The sequence below is a fragment of the Heteronotia binoei genome, chromosome 5 (genome assembly GCF_032191835.1).
Source record: "Heteronotia binoei isolate CCM8104 ecotype False Entrance Well chromosome 5, APGP_CSIRO_Hbin_v1, whole genome shotgun sequence".
Lineage (NCBI taxonomy): Eukaryota > Metazoa > Chordata > Lepidosauria > Squamata > Gekkonidae > Heteronotia > Heteronotia binoei.
In genome coordinates this window covers 29,557,292-29,575,112 of record NC_083227.1, presented here as the reverse complement: position 1 = coordinate 29,575,112, position 17,821 = coordinate 29,557,292, and the positions used below count along the sequence as shown (strand labels likewise).

The following is a 17,821-nucleotide window of genomic DNA, read 5'->3' as shown; positions in this document are numbered from 1 at the left end:
CAGAGAAAACAATTCCACACCATTCTCTATATATGACAGCCCTTCAAGAGCGTGAAGATGATCATATCACCTCTCAGCCACCAGGCTAAACATTCCCCAGCTCCTTTATGAGGTTCCTCCCTTTTGCGGACTCCTGCGGGCTAAAGGAGACATGAGCTGACTTTGAATCTCCTTCAGTCATTCTTTCCTTATTCCCTGTGAGATCTATTTGAGGGCTTCAGACACGGCTAAGCATTTTTAAAATTTCTTTCTGGTCAGGGTAATAATTTCTGTGTACATTCAAGCTTTCTACAATAGTTTATATAGTGTCAGTGTTTAATACTGTCTGTTGTCTTTTAGGTGTGAAATAACAAAAAAAGCTCTTGCTAAGCAGTTACATGGTTTCAATTCTTGTGTGGGTTTGTAGATGCTGTAGAAGCTGAGTAAAGACTGCCACTCCCATTGAATCTCTTTCCACAATGTGAGAATTCACAAGCTTTTCCCTCCACGTGGATTCTCTAGTCATTGGAGACAGCTGCTGCTAATCTTTTCCCACACTCTGAGCACTAAAAATATTTCTTACGTATAAGTTCTTAGGTTCTGTTGAAGATGGCAACTCAAACTGAATCTCTTTCTACTGAGCATTCAGAGGCTTCCTCCCATGTGTAGGTTGACAGAAGCTGTTGAAGTTTTCCATGTAACTTGAATCTCTTTTCAGATTGTAAGCGTTTAAAAGGTTTCTCCCCTCTGTGGGTTCTTTGATGCAGTTGCAGACTATCACTGTTACTGAATCCCTTTGGAGTGCCTCACAATCCTCTCTGGTTCTCACCACCCTGAACAATTTAGCGGAGGGGTGGCCAAACTCACTTAACCTAAGAGTCACAAAGAACAAGTATCAGATGTTTGAGAGCTGTAAGACATGAACACCAGATGTTGAGAGTCACAAGGGAAGGAGGGGAGGGAAGGGAAGGAAAATGGAGAAGAGATGGAAAGAAAGCAACTTTAAATGCATTCTCAAACCACCAGCTGGCTTGGCTCAGAGAAGCAATTTAAAGGGAGAAATGCCTTCTCCAAGCCAACCAGCAGGATGCTGGGGCCTTCAAGAGCCACACAATATATATGAAAGAGCCACATGTGGCTCCCAAGCCACAGTTTGGCCACCCCTGATTTATCATCATCTGCAAATTTAACCACTTCACTATTTACCCCCAACACCAAATCATAAAGGAACAAGTTAAAAAGCATGGGCCCCAATACTGAGCCCTGCGGCACCCCACTGCTTACCGTCCTCCACTGCGAAGACTGCCCATTTATACTTACTCTCTGCTTCCTATTAATTAGCCAGTTTTTGATCCTCAAGAGGACTTATCCTTTTACCCCATGACTTCTGAGCTTACTTAGGAGCCTTTGATGAGGAACTTTATCAAAAGCTTTGTATGGTCTGTGGTTGTCTTTTAGTTGTGAAACAAGAGAAAGGCTCTTTTCATGATCTAAGTCGGGGGCGTCAAACATATGACCTGCAGGCTACATCAGACCCGCAGAGGGCTCCAATCAGGCCCTCCAGCAACTGGCTGTCATCTGCTTCATTTTCCCTTGCCTGCTTTTTTTGGTGGCCATTTTGTGTTTCTCCCCAAATAAGCCAGAGTAGAAAAGCAGCCTTTCCTTCTCTCCCCTCCCTTTTCCCAAAGGGAGGAGGAGGGAGGAGCAGCCTCAGCCAATGAGGGAGGTTGGCTCTATAGCTCTACTGGTTGATTAAGTTTGTCAGGCTCAATCACTGCAGAGCTACTGAGACAAGCCCCTCTTCCTTCTAATGAATGGCTGAGGCGTCTCCTCCTCCTCCTGTCCTGGGGAAGGAAAGAAAGATCCAGAGCTTCCTTTGCCCAGTCCCCACCATCAGGAGAGCTACAAAGAGTGCTTTTAAGACTAGCAATGTTTTAGTGAAGGTATGAGCTTTTTGCCTTGCTACAGAGAGAGAGAGAGAAAGAGAGAGAGTTTCGTTGGGCTTGTAACTGAGTTCGCCTCCTCTTTTTCACTGTACTCATGTCCTCCAGTCTTTCTCAATAGGAAAGCATGTGAACTATTTAGAAGAGAAATATCAGCATTAGGCTAAGAGTGTGTTCCACCCCAGGTTTACCCAGCAAATTTTCCTTAGTTTTTCTTTCACATTTTCCTTTGATTGGGGGTCTTGAATTTAGACTTCAGTAGGCTGACACTGACCACTGTACATGACTGTCTCTCTGTTCTTGTAGTTGTTATTTTTGGGGGGAGCTGTATTTGTTTTTAGTTGTAGTCATTTTTCTGGGGGAAATTAAAGTTTTGTAGACAAGCACATAGCCCTCAGTCTTTGCCATGGTGCCTTCACATGTTCTTGACTAGTATGTGAAGCAGCATCTGTACAAAAGCTCACAATGCCCAGCTGCTTCATGTTCCTCTGGGTCTTAGGATCAAAGCATTGACCATGAGATGTCTGTAATGAATGTCAATGAATCAAAAGTAGGTTTGCAACTTACAGATGTGCACACCTGAACAGCACATATTCAAGACTGGTACAGCACAGACACTGTCTGCAGTTTTTGATGCAATAATTCATAGCAAGAGGTGACATTTATCCAAGACTGTAAAACAAAATATTGCAAACGGGCTAATATTTTAACCATATTTTATTTTAAGCAAAAAAATATATATTTAATTGTGTGTCTGTGCCCTTTATAAAGTTTATATGTCCACTACCTGGCATTACATTTTATGATACGCATGGCTCAGCCTGACAAGGTCTCATATATGTCAAATCCGACCTTCATGAGTTTGACACCCCTGATCTAAGCAGTTACATGGTTTCTCCTTCTGTGGGTTCTTAGATGCTGTAAAATATTTATCTGCTGAGTGTAATCCAACTTTGGGCATTCAAAAGGTTTTTCCTCTGTGTAGGACGTCTAATACCACTGAAGACTGCAAATGTAACTCAATCTGGGAGGGACGGTGGCTCAGTGGTAGAGCATCTGCTTGGTAAGCAGAAGGTCCCAGGTTCAGTCTCTGGCATCTCCAAAAAAGGGTCCAGTCAAATAGGTGTGAAAAACCTCAGCTTGAGACCCTGGAGAGCTGCTGCCAGTCTGAGTAGACAATACTGACTTTGATGGACCCAGGGTCTGATTCAGTATAAGGCAGCTTCATATGTCCATGTGTGCATCTCTTTCTACACTCTGAACTCTAAAAATATGTCTCCCATGGGGGATCTTAGGTACTTTTGAACTCTCCTGTGGGTTCTCTGATAATACTGAAGATGACCACTGAACCTGAATCTCTTTCTACACAATAAACATTCGCAGGGTTTCTCTAGTGTGTGTTCTTCAGTGCAGTTGAAGACTACCACTCAAATTGTTTCTCTTTTTACACACTGAGCAATCAAAAGACTTTTCTATGTGTGGGTACTTCGATGACGTTGAAGAACACCACGCTGACTGAATCTCTTTCCACACTCTGAGCATTCAAAAGGTTTCTCCCCTGTGTGGGTTCTCTGATGAGACTGAAGACCTCCAGTGTTATTGAATCTCTTTCCACACTCTGAGCATTCAAAAGGTTTCTCCCCTGTGTGGATCCTTTGGTGCCGTTGAAGATCACCATTCCGACTGAATCTCTTTCCACACTCTGAGCATTCAAATGGTTTCTCTCCTGTGTGGGTTTTCAGATGCTCTTGAAGATGGCCACTCCAACTGAATTTCTTTCTACATTCAAAACATTCAAAAGGTTTTTCCCCTGTGTGGGTTCTTAGGTGCTGCTGAAGATGGCCACTCTGACTGAATCTCTTTCCACACTCAAAGCATTCAAAAGGTTTCTCCCCTGTGTGGACTTTTTGATGTGCCTGAAGACTATGGCAATGGCTGAATCTCCTTCCACACAAGAAGCATTCAAAAGGTTTCTCTCCTGTGTGGGTTCTTTGATGCACTTGAAGAATCCCCCTTGTACGGAATCTCTTTCTACAGTCAGAGCATTCAAACCGTTTCTCCCCCGTGTGGGTTCTTAGATGCAGTTGAAGACTTTTACTTCTACTGAATCCCTTTCCGCACTCTGAGCAGTCAAAAGGCTTCTCCCCTGTGTGGGTTCTCTGATGATATCGAAGATCTCCCCTCTGACTGAATCTCTTTCCGCACTCTGAGCATTCAAAAGGTTTCTCCCCAGTGTGGGTTTTCAGATGCTCTTGAAGATGGCCACTCTGACGAAATCTCTTTCCACACACTGAACATTCAAAAGGTTTCTCCCCTGTGTGAGTTCTTTGATGCCGTTGAAGATTGCCACTCTGACTAAATCTCTTTCCACACACTAAGCATTCAAAAGGTTTCTCCCCTGTGTGGTTTCTTTGATGTGACCGAAGACTCTTTCTATGGCTGAATCTCCTTCTACACAATGAGCATTCAAAAGATTTCTCTCCTGTATGGGTTCTTTGATGTGCTTGAAGATTCCCCCTGACACCAAATCTCTTTCCACACACTGAACATTCAAAGGGTTTCTCCCCTGTATGAGTTCTTTGGTGCCCCTGAAGACTGCCACGCACACTGAATCTCTTTCCACACACTGAGCATTGAAAAGGCTTCTCCCCTGTGTGGGTTCTTTGGTGCGTCTGAAGATTGCTACTCTGACTGAATCTCTTTCCACACTCTGAGCATTCAAATGGTTTCTCCCTTGTGTGGGTTCTTTGGTGCGACTGAAGACTTTGACGAAAACTGTATCTCTTTCTGCACACTGAGCATTCAAAAGGTTTCTTCCCTGTGTGAGTTATCTGATGCTGTTTAAGACTGCTCCTGTCAATGAATCTCTTTCCGCACCCTGAGCATTGAAAAGGTCTCTCCCCTGTGTGGGTTTTTAGGTGCATCTGAAGATTGCCACTCTGACTGAATCTCTTTCCACACCCTGAGCACTGAAAAGGCTTCTCCCCTGTGTGGATTCTTTGGTGCGTCTGAAGATTGCCTTTCTTACTGAATCTTCTTCCACACACTGAGCATTCAAAAGGTTTTTCACCTCGGTGTATTCTTTCGTGCACAAGATGCTGTGATCTCTTTCTGAAGTTCTTTCTACATTGAATGGATTTACTTGCCTTCATTATCCTGTGCTTTGGAAAATTTACATTACGTTGTGTTCCATCTCTCATCTCACTCATACAGCTGCCTATTTTCTCCTTAGGCCTGCCTCGATTCCTGATGTTTTCTTTAAAGTCTTCATTTTTCACTCTATCTGGCATTTGCTGATCAAGTTCCTCACTCTCCTCATTCCTCTGGTCATTCTCTGCTGGAATAAAGAGAGAGATGCTGTTAGCATCTGAGAGGGTTGGTAAGGCATCTATGTGACCACTGTAGGAAAGGATTAATGGCCCTTTGGCCTTGTCCAGCTTGGTTAATCTTAACCACTCTTCCACCTTCCCCCAGAATATCTAGTATTTAAGGATACCTCACCTCCTTCAAGCCACAGCTGAGCTCTTGCTAAGAAGGCAAGAAAAGGAAGTCCTTCACCCAAAGGGTGATTAACACATGGAATTCACTGCCATGGGAGGTGGTGGCAGCTACAAGCATAGACAGCTTCAAGAGGGGATTGGATGAGCATATGGAGCAGAGGTTTATCCATGGCTATTAGCCACAGCTTACGGTTGGAACTTTCTGTCTGGGACAGTGATGCTCTGTATTCTTGGTGCTTTGGGGGGGGGGGTACAGTGTGAGAACTTCTAGTGTCCTGGCCCCACTGATGGACCTCCTGATGGCATCTGGGTTTTTTGGCCACTGTGTGACAGAGGGTTGGACTGGATGGTTCATTGGCATGATTCAACATGGCTTCTCTTATGCAGGAGTTTCTGAGCCTCCAGATTTCAGGCTCTCACAAGGCCTCCCTGCTTCCTTATCCAATGGGCTGTATGGTTATTCTTGCCTCTTACCTGGTGGAATCAGCTCCCTATGGCGATCTGGGCCTTACCTGGCTTGTTAGCCTTTTGTAGGGCCTGTAAAACGAAGCTGTTCCACCAGGCTTTTGGCTGAGGCTGTGGGTATCTATTTATTAGATCAGTTGGCCTCCCCTACTGTACCACTCTCCTGTACCATCTTGCTATACCATCCTGCTGGGTCATCCTGCTGTACTATTAACTAAATAAAATAATAATATGATGATGATGATTGATGATGATGATGGAAAGGAAAAGTCCCCTGTGCAAGCACCAGTCGTTTCCGACTCTGGGGTGACGTTGCTTTCACGTTTTCATGGCAGACTTTTCACGGGGTGGTTTGCCATTGCCTTCCCAAGTCATCTAAACTTTCCCCCCAGCAAGCTGGGTACTCATTTTACCAACCTCAGAAGGATGGAAGCCTGAGTCAACTTTGGGTCGGCTACCTGAATCCAGCTTCCGCCGGAATAGAACTCAGGTCGTGAGCAGAGAGTTCAGACCACAGTACTGCAGTACTGCTGCTTTACCACTCTGCACCACGGGGTCGCAGATGATGATGATATAAATAAAAGCTCAACCGTGGTGGCAATTCTGAGGATTTTCATTTGTTGGACATGGCCTGCACAGGATTGGCTCACACTGTCTCTGCCATGCAACTGGCTGATTCTGCTCTCCCCCACTCACTGCTGGCTCTGTCAGGCAAGAACTCCAGCAGAAGGCCACTGACCTTCAACGGAGACAGTTCTCTGCCGAGAGGAAGCTTACTGAGCAGTACTGCTCTCCTCAGGGCCTGCTGAAGGAAGTCTGGGGGGGCGGGGGGAGGAGAGAGTGAATGCTTTCTCTTGGGTAAGTGGGATGACAGCAAGGCTGGGGGGTACTCACCCAGAGGCCTTTAGCTATAACTTTCCAGGTTGGTCAGAAATTCCTAAGCTATCACTACAGGCCTCTGAGGGAGGCATTTCCTCCTGGGGAACCACTGTTGCCAATCTCCAGGTGAGGGCTGTAGAAGCTGACTGGGTGGTTTCAAACCAGCCTAACCTGCCTCATGGGGTTGCCGTTGTTGTTCAGATCAAAGGGAGGAAAGGAGAGGAGAATGCTTTTAAGCTGATGTAATGGCTGACAACTCTTCCCTATTAAACAGTCTGTCAGAGAGAGACTGTTGGTCTGAAAGGTCTCACTACAGGCCTCTGAGGAAGAACTCTTTGGGCCCAGTACTGGCTAGGGCCGCCAGTTCCAGGTTGGTGAGAAATTCCTGGAGATTTTGTGGTAGAGTTTGAGGACGGCATAAAAGTTAGGGCTTCAGAGTGGGGTCTGTGGGATCCAGGTCCTTGCTGTGAAACCTGACTGAGTGATTTTGGACCAGTCACCAGACTAACCCACCTCACGAGGTTCTGAGAGGAGAGTGATGCAAGCTGCTTTGGCTCCCCGCCCCCACCTCCACTGTGGAGAAAGACCCCCTATGCAGAGGCTGCAGAGAGGGGGAAGGAGATGGAAAGCTGAAATCAGAGGGGCAGATAAAGGGAAGGAGATAGGGTTGCCAACTCCAGGTTAGGAAATTCATGGATATATAAGTGGTCGGGCCTGTGGAGGGGTGGGACCTCAGGCTGGTAAAATGCAGTTTCCTCCTAGGCAACTACTGGAAATCACTCAGATTCACAACTGCTCTCTAGATAACAGAGATAAGCTCCCCTTGAGGTGGAGGGAAGTTACTGCCTTCACTTGGGTGGGTGGGAAGACGGCATGGGGGGTGGGCACTTGCCCAAAGCCTCCTTCTAGAGTCCGTTGTATTTTTTCTTCACAATTGGCCTTACTCCTAGTAATAATAATACTGTACACTCCAGGAGGATTGGCTACGTTAGGGGTGTGTGGCCTAATATGCAAAGGAGTTCCTGCTACAGAAAAAGCCCTGGTGAGTTCTAAAAGTTGGCCACAAAGAAATCAGGATCTGGCCCCTTCCAGAAGGCATCTCATCCAAACCTGTGCCTCAGGCCAGGGCACTTTCTCATGAACAACACATGAAGCTGCCTTCTACTGAATCAACCCCTTGCTCCATTGAAGTCAGTATTGTCTACTCCAGGGGTGTCAAACATGCAGTTTGGGGGCCGAATTAGGCCCCTGGATGGTTCCCACCAGGCCCCTAAGCAACTGGCTGTCATCTGCTTCCCTCTCCCTATATCTTGCTTCCTTCTGCATTACAGCTTGCTTTGCAAGGCTTGCTCAATTGCACAGGAGCTACGGAGCAAAACCTCTATTTTCTACATTGGCTGAGGCTCTTCCCTTGGGGAGGAAGGGGAGGAGAGAGCTTGCTTTGCCAGTTTCTCACAATCTCACAGCAGAGCTACTGCACCAAGCCTCTCTTGGCTGAGGCTCCCTCCCCTCAGTCCCCTGGGAAAGGAATGAAAGCTTCCTTTGCCAGTTCCCTAGTTCCCATGGGAGAAATACAAAGAAAGCATCTTGAAGACCAATGAGTGCTAACGTTTTAAGCATGTTTTAAGTTTTTTAAAAAATATGTTTGTGTTTGTGTTCTTTATAAAATTTATATCTCTGTTACCTAATCTTAAATAGGTACACATGTGACCTGGCCCGACATGGCTCAGCCCAACAAGGTCTCATTTTGGTCAGATCCGAACACCGTGCTCTACTCAGTCTGGCTGCAGCTCTTCAGGGCCTCAGGCAGAGGTCTTTCCCATCACCTCCTACCTCATCCTTTTCTCTGGAGATGCTGCCAGGGATTGAACCAGGGACCATCTGCATGCTCAGCAGATGCTCTGCCAGTGAGCCACAGTCCCTCTCAAGGTAGCGGGACATGCCTCAAAACAGTGTATCGCTATTCAGTATTTTGATTCATGCCTCATCACAATGGCAGCAATTCACACCTTTGGCACCTAGGAAAGATCCTTACCCAGAAAGGCCACATTCCCATAGTTCTCCATCATGACTTCCCGGTAGAGAGCCCTTTGGTCTGGATCCAGCAAGGCCCACTCTGCCATGGTGAAATACACAGCCACCTCCTCAAAAGAAAAGGGACCCTGAAAGAAAAAGCTGATTCCCGCATCAGAAATCACACCAGGCAGAGACTGCACACAAGAAGGGAGAAATCTGGGCAGCTCCTGGATGTAAGGCTCGGGATGGGTAAAGGGAACGGGGTTTAGAGGATCTCATGCCTGACACCTTGTAGAAATTGCAGGAGCAAAAGCCCCCTTGAGAAAGGAAGAAGGACCAAGGATGTCCCCTGCTCATCTCTCTTACCTGGACTGCAGCTGTTTCCACACCTCTGGAAAGACAACATCTCAACAGCATCTCTTCACTGCCTGTTTCTGGGACAAAGGAGGAAGGAAGGGTGTCTGTTTGTTTCTTCTCTGCTTCACCCACCACCTTCTCAGGGTTGTGTAAAAGGAGGAGGAGGAGAAGATAATGATATTGGATTTATATCCCGCCCTATATTGTGAATCTCAGAGTGGTTACAATCTCCTTTACCTTCCCACACACACACACAACAGACACCATGTGAGGTGAGTGGGGCTGAGAAAACTCTCACAGAAACTGCCCTTTCAAGGACAACTCCTGCAAGAGCTATGGCTGACCCAAGGCCATTCCAGCAGCTGCAAGTGGAGGAGTGGGGAATCAAACCCGGTTTTCCCAGATAAGAGTCCGCACACTTAACCACTACACCAGACTGGCTCTCTGTGTGCCGTGTGCACTCAACAAAGTTTTTGATTCGGAAGAGAAGCACCAGGTACCTAGGAGCCTCAAGGATTTGAAAGGATGCCACCTGCCAAGCTATTTCAGACTTCTGTGTTTGGCCTGGGTGGAGGGAAAGAGGGTGATGGGGCCAGGGCTGGATTAACAAATAGGCCAAAGAGGCACTAGCCTGTGGGTCCCCATGCCTTTAGGGGTCTCGGGACCGGTTTGCCTCTCTGCCTCTCCCCCACAGCTTTGAGAAGGAGCCTGCAGGAGGTGCTAGGAGATAATTTGTGAGAGGGCCCCTGAGATTTTGACTGCCCAGGGGCCTCCACAGGGTTGAATCCAGCACTGGATGGGGCTGATTTCACATGAAACGTCACCATCACATTCAGCCCAGATGTGACTTGACTGCATCTGGAGCCTCAAGAGTTCTAGAAATGTGTTTTCAGAGTGTCTCTTGGAATGCTAATGTCGCAACCAGGTTTTCAGCCAGATGCTCTTCAAGGTTCTACTACCGACATTCAAAGCCTTACGTGGCCTGGGACCAACATACCTGCGGGACCGCCTCTCCCCATATGAGCCCTGAAGACTGCTGCGATCTGCCAATCAACATCTTCTGGCTATCCCTGGCCCAAAGGACTTCCGACTTGCCTCAACCAGGGTCAGGGCTTTTTCAACCCTGGCCCTGACCTCGTGGAATCATCTCCCCATGGAGATCCCCTACCGGATTTGCTTCCATTCCATAGGGCCTGTAAAACAGAGACATTCCGCCAGGCTTTTGGTTGAGGCAAGCGGACGTCCTTTCATCCTAATGTCTATACCATCTATTGTCCTCCCCCACAATGGAACGAAAACTATCTTAATCTGTAAATTGTGCCCGCCCTGCCTGTGTATATATGATTGAGTTATGTTCTTTTAATTGTATATTATTGTTATTGCTCTATTTTAACTGTTTTATTATGACTGTAATCCATTCTGAGCCCACATGGGAAAGGGCAGGATATAAATCCGCCAAATAAATGAAATAAATAAATGCAACATCAAGATGGCACATCTGCCCTGAGCCCCTCTCAACCCTCCCAAAAAACTCCTGGGGGTGCAGGGCCCTATTTTCCTACGTTGTTGTTCAGTTGCACAGTCGAGTCGGACTCTTTGTGACCCCGTGGACAAAGTCACTCCAGGCCCTCCTGTCTTCCACCATCCTCCGAAGTCCGCTCAAATTCCTGTTTGTTACATCAGTAACACTGTCCAGCCATCTCATCTTTTGCCGTCCCCTTCTTTTGCCTTCTGTCTTTCCCATCTTCTCCAGAGAATGCTCCCTTCTCTTTTGGGGCCAAAGCATTTGAGCTTCAACATCTGACCTTCCAGGGAACAGTGAGGGTTGATTTCCCTTAGTACTGACTGATTTGATCTTCTTGCAGTCCAAGGGACTCTCAAGAGTCTTCTCCAGCACCACATCTCAAAAGTATCTATTCTTCTGCGCTCGGCCTTCCTTATGGTCCAGCTCTCACAGCCATACATTACTACTGGGAATACCATCGCTTTAACTATATGGACTTTTGTTGGCAGGGTGATGTCTCTTCTTTTTATTATACTGCCCAGGTTCGCCATAGCTGTCCTCCCAAGGAGCAAACGTCTTTTAATTTCATGGCTGCAGTCACCATCTGCAGTGATCTTGGATCCCAGAAATGCGAAGTCTGTCATTACTTCCATATCTTCCCCTTCTGTTTACCACGGTGTGATGGAGCCGGATGCCATGATCTTAGTTTTTTTCAATGTTGAGTTTCAAGCCTACTTTTCTATTTCTTCTTTTCTATTTTCCTACTGCAGGCCACCAAACGTCCTTTCAGCACAGGCACAGAAGCCCATTTTTCCCCAAGATTGTCGGGACCTATAAACTGGCTTTCAGAGTTCTGCTGCCCCAGAAAAGGGCTGTGTTTATTCACCAGGCTGAATAACTCTGCCCAGGTTTGTCCCCCTTTTCTCTTTTGAGCCACCTTGAGTCCTCATGTGGAAGGAAGGTGAGATAGCAATACCTAAATTAACGGGTGGGACTGCCCTCCATCCATTCATCTAATCTCCTTATAGAGCAAGGGTGGCCAAACTTGCCTAATGCAAGAGCCACATAGAATAAACGCCAGATGTTTGAGAGCCACGAGATACGAACACTGAAGGAAGGAAGGAAGGAGAAGGAGATGTTGGATTTATATCCTGCCCTCCGCTCAGAATCTCAGAGTCTCAGAGCAGCTCACAATCTCCTTTATCTTCCTCCCCCACAACAGACACCCTGTGAGGTGGGTGGGGCTGAGAGGGCTCCCACAGCAGCTGCCTTTTCAAGGACAACCTCTGCCAGAGCAATGGCTGACCCAAGGCCATTCCAGCAGGTGCAAGTGGAGGAGTGGGAAATCAAACCCGGTTCTCCCAGATAAGAGTCTGCACACTCAACCACTACACCAAATTGGTGTAGTTTGGTAGGAAGGAAGGAAGGAAGGAAGGAAGGAAGGAAGGAAGGAAGGAAGGAAGGAAGGAAGGAAGGAAGGAAGGAAGGAAGGAAGGAAGGAAAGAAAAAGTTTGGGCGAGGGAGAGGTGGAAAGAAAGGAACTTGAACTTTAAATGTATTTTCCAATCTGCCGGCTGGCTTGACTTGGGGTGATTAATACAGACAAACGCCTTCTCCAAGCCAATCAATGGGGCAGTGGGGGCTTTTGAGAGCCACACCATATGTGTGAAAGAGCCACATGTGGCTCCTGAGCCGCAGTTTGGCCACCCCTGGTATAGAGGCATCACAGTTAGCGGAGGCTGAGTGCTGCAAATGAACTCTGTGTTGTGTGAAGAAGTATCTAATTTCTTTCCTGCCCGGAAATCTCTATCCATCAAAATCGGAGCATCCCCCGCAAATTCATCCGGGCATGATGAGTCCTTACCACAGGAAAGGGAATTTTGGGCTTGCTCCATGAGCTGTGCTCTCTGGTTTTCCTCAGAAGGAGCTCCTTGTGCTTCAGGGACTATCTTTAAGGATGATCCCAACATCTGAAAGAGCAACAAGGGAGAGGAGTAAGAAATGGAATGGGAAAAAGACCCAGGAATGGATCCTGCCTCACTCCCAGACTCTGGACCCTACCAGCAGCAGACCTGGTGAGTAATTTAGAGGGATAAGGAATTTTCTAATAGAAGAGGCTGCTGAAGGAAGCCATTACATCTCCCATTTGCAGGGGTGGAATTCTAGCAGGAGCTCCTTTGCATATTAGGCCACGCACCCCTGATTTAGCCAATCCTCCAAGAGCTTACAAGGCTCTTTTTTGTAAGCTCTTGGAGGATTGGCTACATCAGGGGGGTGCGCCCCAATATGCAAAGGAGCTCCTGCTAGAATTCCACCCCTGCCCATTTGGATGATTAACACTTGGACAGACGTCTGGTAGGGAACCTTTAGGATAAGGCCAGATATCATTGCTGGGACCCATCTGGAGAAAACCCCCTCACCTGTTCTGCCTGCCTCTTCTCCTCTGCCTGACTCAGGAGGAAACCTTCGGCCAGGGCCACTGCCTGGGAACTGGTCTCTGGCCCACATCCTCTGACCCAGCACTGCATTTCCTGGGGCAGGATAGCCAGGAACTGCTCCAGGATCACCAGGTCCAGGATCTGCTTCTTGGAGTGCCTCTCTGGCTTCAGCCACTGGCTGCAAAGTCCATGGAGCTGGCTGCAAACCTCTCGGGGCCTGTCGGCTTCACAATAGTGGAATTGCCGAAAGCGTTGGCAGTGTTCATCTGAGGTTATGCTGTCTTTAGCCAGAATCGGTGACACAGCTCTTTCCCAGAATTCAACACCACTCCCAGCTTGGATGGGATGAGGGCCTTTGCTTGTTGTCTTGCCACTCCCAGGGCCTCCTGGATCGTTGTCTTCCATCTCCTTCCCCTTCTCTTAGGTCACCTCAGACTGGGAAAAGTTGCTTTCATTAACTCGGCTATGAAGAAAAGCTTCTCCCTAGGGGGAGGACAGAGAGAGACAGACAACAGCAGGGTCAAAAGGGAAATAAAAATGAGTGGCGATACGCTCCTGAATTCCACAAACCTTCATATGCTGAGGAGACAAGTGAAAGTTGCCCTAACAGGCTCAGGAAGCCTCAGCAAAGTTGGGAGGGGGGAGCGTAGCAGCAAGTGCGCCCACAGCCTCCAAAGAGGAAAAGAACGGCTGGGCAGGGGGCACACGGGGCATCGTTTCTTCCAGTTTGGTGTAGTGGTTAAGTGTGTGGACTCTTATCTGGAAGAACCGGGTTTGATTCCCCACTCCACTTTCAGCAGCTGGAATGGCCTTGGGTCAGCCATAGCTCTGGCAGAGGTTGTCCTTGAAAGGGCTGCTGCTGTGAGAGTCCTCTCAGCCACACCCATCTCACAGGGTGTCTGTTGTGGGGGGAGAAGATAAAGGCGATTGTAAGCCGCTCTGAGTCTCTGATTCAGAGAGAAGGGTGGGGTATAAATCTGCAATTCTTCTTCCATCTGAGCAATCAGAGCGAGGAAAAAATGTGCCCCCTGACCAGCAGCCCTTCCCCACTTGGGAGGGAGGTCAGCAGGGGGCACGGGAGCGTTGTTTCTTCACTCCGAGCAATCCCCGAGAAAAAACAATCCCCCCCCCCCCGCCCGCGGCCCCTACTCAGCTCCCTATAAAGCGGGACAGGGCTGCTGGGGGGGGGGGCGCGCTGCCACGTTGACATCACTTCTGGGTGACATCATCGTGCCACACACACTTTGCATGTGCAATTAGATGCCGGGGTGGGGGGGGGGGGAGCCAGTGCAGGATTCTGCTTTGGGCGGCAGAAACCCTAGCACTGAGCCTGGAGGCTTGGAACCTCTGGGCATTGGTTGTGGACCTGCTACTCTGCGGGAATTCCTGTATCTTCCACATTTGCTTAGCTCTGGCAGGAGATCTGTACTTGGGGTAGGGTTGCCAAGTCCAATTCAAGAAATATCTGGGGACTTTGGGGGTGGAGGCTGGAGACTTTGGGGTAGAGCCAGGAGAAAGGTTGTGACAAGCACCATTGAACTCCAAAGGGAGTTCTGGCCATCGCATGTAAAAGGACCGCACACCTTTTACAACCCTTCCCTTCAGTGGAAATAATGGATAGGGGCACCTTCTTTGGGGACTCATAGAATTGGACCCCTCAGTCCAATCTTTTTTTTTAAACTTGGAGGGTCTTTTGAAGAGAGGTGTTGGATCCTCTGCTGCAAATTTGGTGTCTCTACCTCAAAAAACAGCCCCCTCCCAGAGCCCCAGATACCCACAGATCAATTCTCCATTATTCCCTATGGGAATCGGTCGCCATAGGGATTAATGAGTGCCTAGGAGACTAATGGGAGCAGTTGCCTGAGCACGGGGTAAGATTCTGTAATAGTTGATGTGTATAAAGCATGTTATTTTGTGTATTTAAGACAGATTGTAGATATATTTATTAATTTGTAATATTGTTCGTTCCTAGTACAATAATGCAGCCTGTTGAAGTATAAATGAAACACGGGAATAGCTGGAATCATGTTGCTGCACCAAGTGGACAGCAGCCTGCTGCCTGAAGGAATTGGTACTTCCTGCAAATAGAAGCTTTACTGGACAGCAGGAGTTGGTACTTTTCATCGAATTTAGCATCCAGGATTGGATTATTTTTGATTTTTTTTTCTTGAATGAGATGGTCTTTGAAAGATTCTGAAACAACTTATAAGGACACAAGCATGTTGGTAAAGGGTTGAATGTGAACAAGTGTTGTAATATAAGTATTTGAAGTATACCATGCACAGCTTTTGGCTCTACGTGTTTAGTTACCCACCTGGGGATTGGCAACACTAACTTGCGGGGGGGGGGGGGACTCCATGATCTCCCCAAACCGGTCCTTTCTGGGAATCCACACCCCCAAACCTCCAGCCATCCAACTCTATACAAAGCCATGGCCGAGAAGGACTCCAGCCTTCTTCCCTTTTAAGATCTCAAAGGTGATTCTCCCCCACCCCACCCCTCACCTCTAAGGAAGATTCCCGGGTTCCGGCTGCAAGACTTTCCCCCGCTGGTGCATCGCTGAAGCCCCCTCTGTTCCTTTTCCCCATTCAGAAGCAAAGACTTCCTCCCCCCCTCCCCACAACAAAGGAGCCTCCCCTCTTCCCTGCCCCCCCCCCACCTTGCAAACCGCCTCTCTAGCAAACGGCTCAGTCAGTTTAACCCTTTCGGTGCTGCAGAGGCATGCATGCCAAATATGCCCTGTCCTCTGGCCAGGAGGAGCTGCAGCAGCCAGGCTGCCATCCCCAACGCCCTGTGCAGGTCAATGGGGCTCCTCGGGAGTAACTCCGCTGCAGGGGGGGGCTGCACTCCTCCCCGAGGATCTCGCACAGTTCAGCCCTGGGCCCTGGCAGAAAAAAGAGTGAAGCTGGCGCCCACTTAGGGTTGCCAATCTCCAGGTGGGGGCAAGGGATCCCCCGATTTGGAGACCCTCCGCCTGCTGCTTCATCAGAAAGCTGGGTACTCCATTGTTCCCCATGGAGACTGATTCCCATAGGGTATAATAGAGAATTGATCTGGGGCTTGGGCGGGGGGGGGGGAGTTTTTTTTTGAGGCAGAGGCACCAAATGTTCAGCATAGCATCCAACACCTCTCCTTAAAAGACTGTCCAAGTTTCAAAAAGGCTGGACCAGGGGCCACCAAAGAAGGTGCCTCTATCGTTCATTATTTCCAGTGGAGAGAAGGCATTTAAAAGGTGTGCATTCCCTTTAAAGGTGATGGCCAGCACTCCCTTTGGAGTTAAATGATGCTTGCTCCTGGCTCCATCCGCAGTCTCCTGGCTCCACCCCCAAAGTCTCCAGATATTTCTTAACTCGGACCTGGCAACCCTACGCCCACCTCTTCCTTAACCCACCAAGTTGTAGAGGGACCCTAAAATTCATTGGCGGGGGGGGGCGTGTAGATGTTCCTAGAGGATGCTGATAGATCCAAGTGGGCAGCCATGTTGGTCTAAAGCAATAGACCAACTAAGTTTTATTCAGAATGTAAGCTTTCGTATGCTCTAGGCAGATTCAGTCAGATTATTATGAAACTTGGAACAAACACCTCCCCAGGACTGAACAGGGATATTGGTTTTTTTTTAAATCTCATTACAGATGCTAAGCCAATTCTCACTGAGTATAGCTATGCATCCACAGTATTCCAATGTATTTCTCTTTTAGAACAGTGTATCAGAATGATTTTTTTTGTATTGACATACTCAAATAAGGGATATGGGCTGTTTATCTCATTACATTAGCTCACCTTCCACTATATTTTAATGTACCCTGTTTTTCTAATGGCTAACTAATATGTATTTCTCTTTTAGAACAGTGTATCAGAATATTGGGGGGGGGGGGGTTGTATTGACATACTCAAGTAAGGGATATTGGCTGTTTATCTTATTGCATATACTAACCCATTCTCCACTGTATTTTAATGTATTCCTTTTTTTCTAATGGCAAACTATAATGATGTTATAACTTCTTGAGTAACTATGCCCTCTATTTAAACCCAAAACTAACAAAGCCAGAATGTTACCCAGATTTATGGCGCCACATCTGATCTACAACATCAGTCTGCTTTTTATCACCCTCCAATGTTTTTTCAACAACATTAACTAACAAACACAGACCCCAATTTGTGATTCTTTTAATCTGCTAAAAACATTCCCATGATTCTACGTAGCAACTCACTGCCCACTTATATATTAAAAACTGCTGCTCGCCATTCCAGTTTTGTCTGATGAAGTCTGCTTAGAGCATACGGAAGCTTACGTTCTGAATAAAACTTAGTTGGTCTTAAAGATACCACTTGTCTACTGCTTTGTCCTAGAGGATGCTGTTCTTATAGATCAGAGGCCCCCAACTTTTTTTGTCCCAGGGACCGGCCCCAGGGCTGGCTGGCCTATTGCGGGCCCCAGAGTCGGCACGCCCACCCCCGCACAGCCTCACCAACCCGTTTTTACCACTTTAAGGCCAGGGAAGGTGAAGCTGTGGGACATGGAGAAGGCATTTCTATCTTTAAATCATGGCTTAGATAATGCATTTAAAGTTGCTTTCTTTCCACCTCCCTCTTCCCTCCCCCCATTTATTTATTTTCCTTCCTTCCTTCTTGCCTGCCTGCCTTGCAGCTCTCAAACATCTAATGTTCATGTCTTATAGCTCTCAAACATCTGATCTGATGTGGCTCTTATGTTAAGCAAGTTTGGCCACCCCTGCACTA

The 17,821-nt window shown here is 47.6% G+C and overlaps 3 protein-coding genes across 3 annotated transcripts in view; 1 reads left to right on the top strand and 2 right to left on the bottom strand.

Moving 5' to 3' along the window:
* Positions 1–17,821, top strand: part of LOC132571225 (zinc finger protein 709-like) — a 1,224,940-nt gene that overhangs the window by 577,854 nt on the left and 629,265 nt on the right. The window lies entirely within an intron of this gene.
* On the bottom strand, positions 3,395–5,301 carry LOC132570991 (gastrula zinc finger protein XlCGF57.1-like). The gene has a single exon (XM_060237626.1). It carries the CDS (start codon positions 5,210–5,212, stop codon positions 3,395–3,397), a length of 1,818 nt encoding a protein of 605 aa, XP_060093609.1. The 5' UTR covers positions 5,213–5,301.
* On the bottom strand, positions 13,028–13,520 carry LOC132570990 (zinc finger and SCAN domain-containing protein 30-like). The gene has a single exon (XM_060237625.1). It carries the CDS (start codon positions 13,484–13,486, stop codon positions 13,028–13,030), a length of 459 nt encoding a protein of 152 aa, XP_060093608.1. The 5' UTR covers positions 13,487–13,520.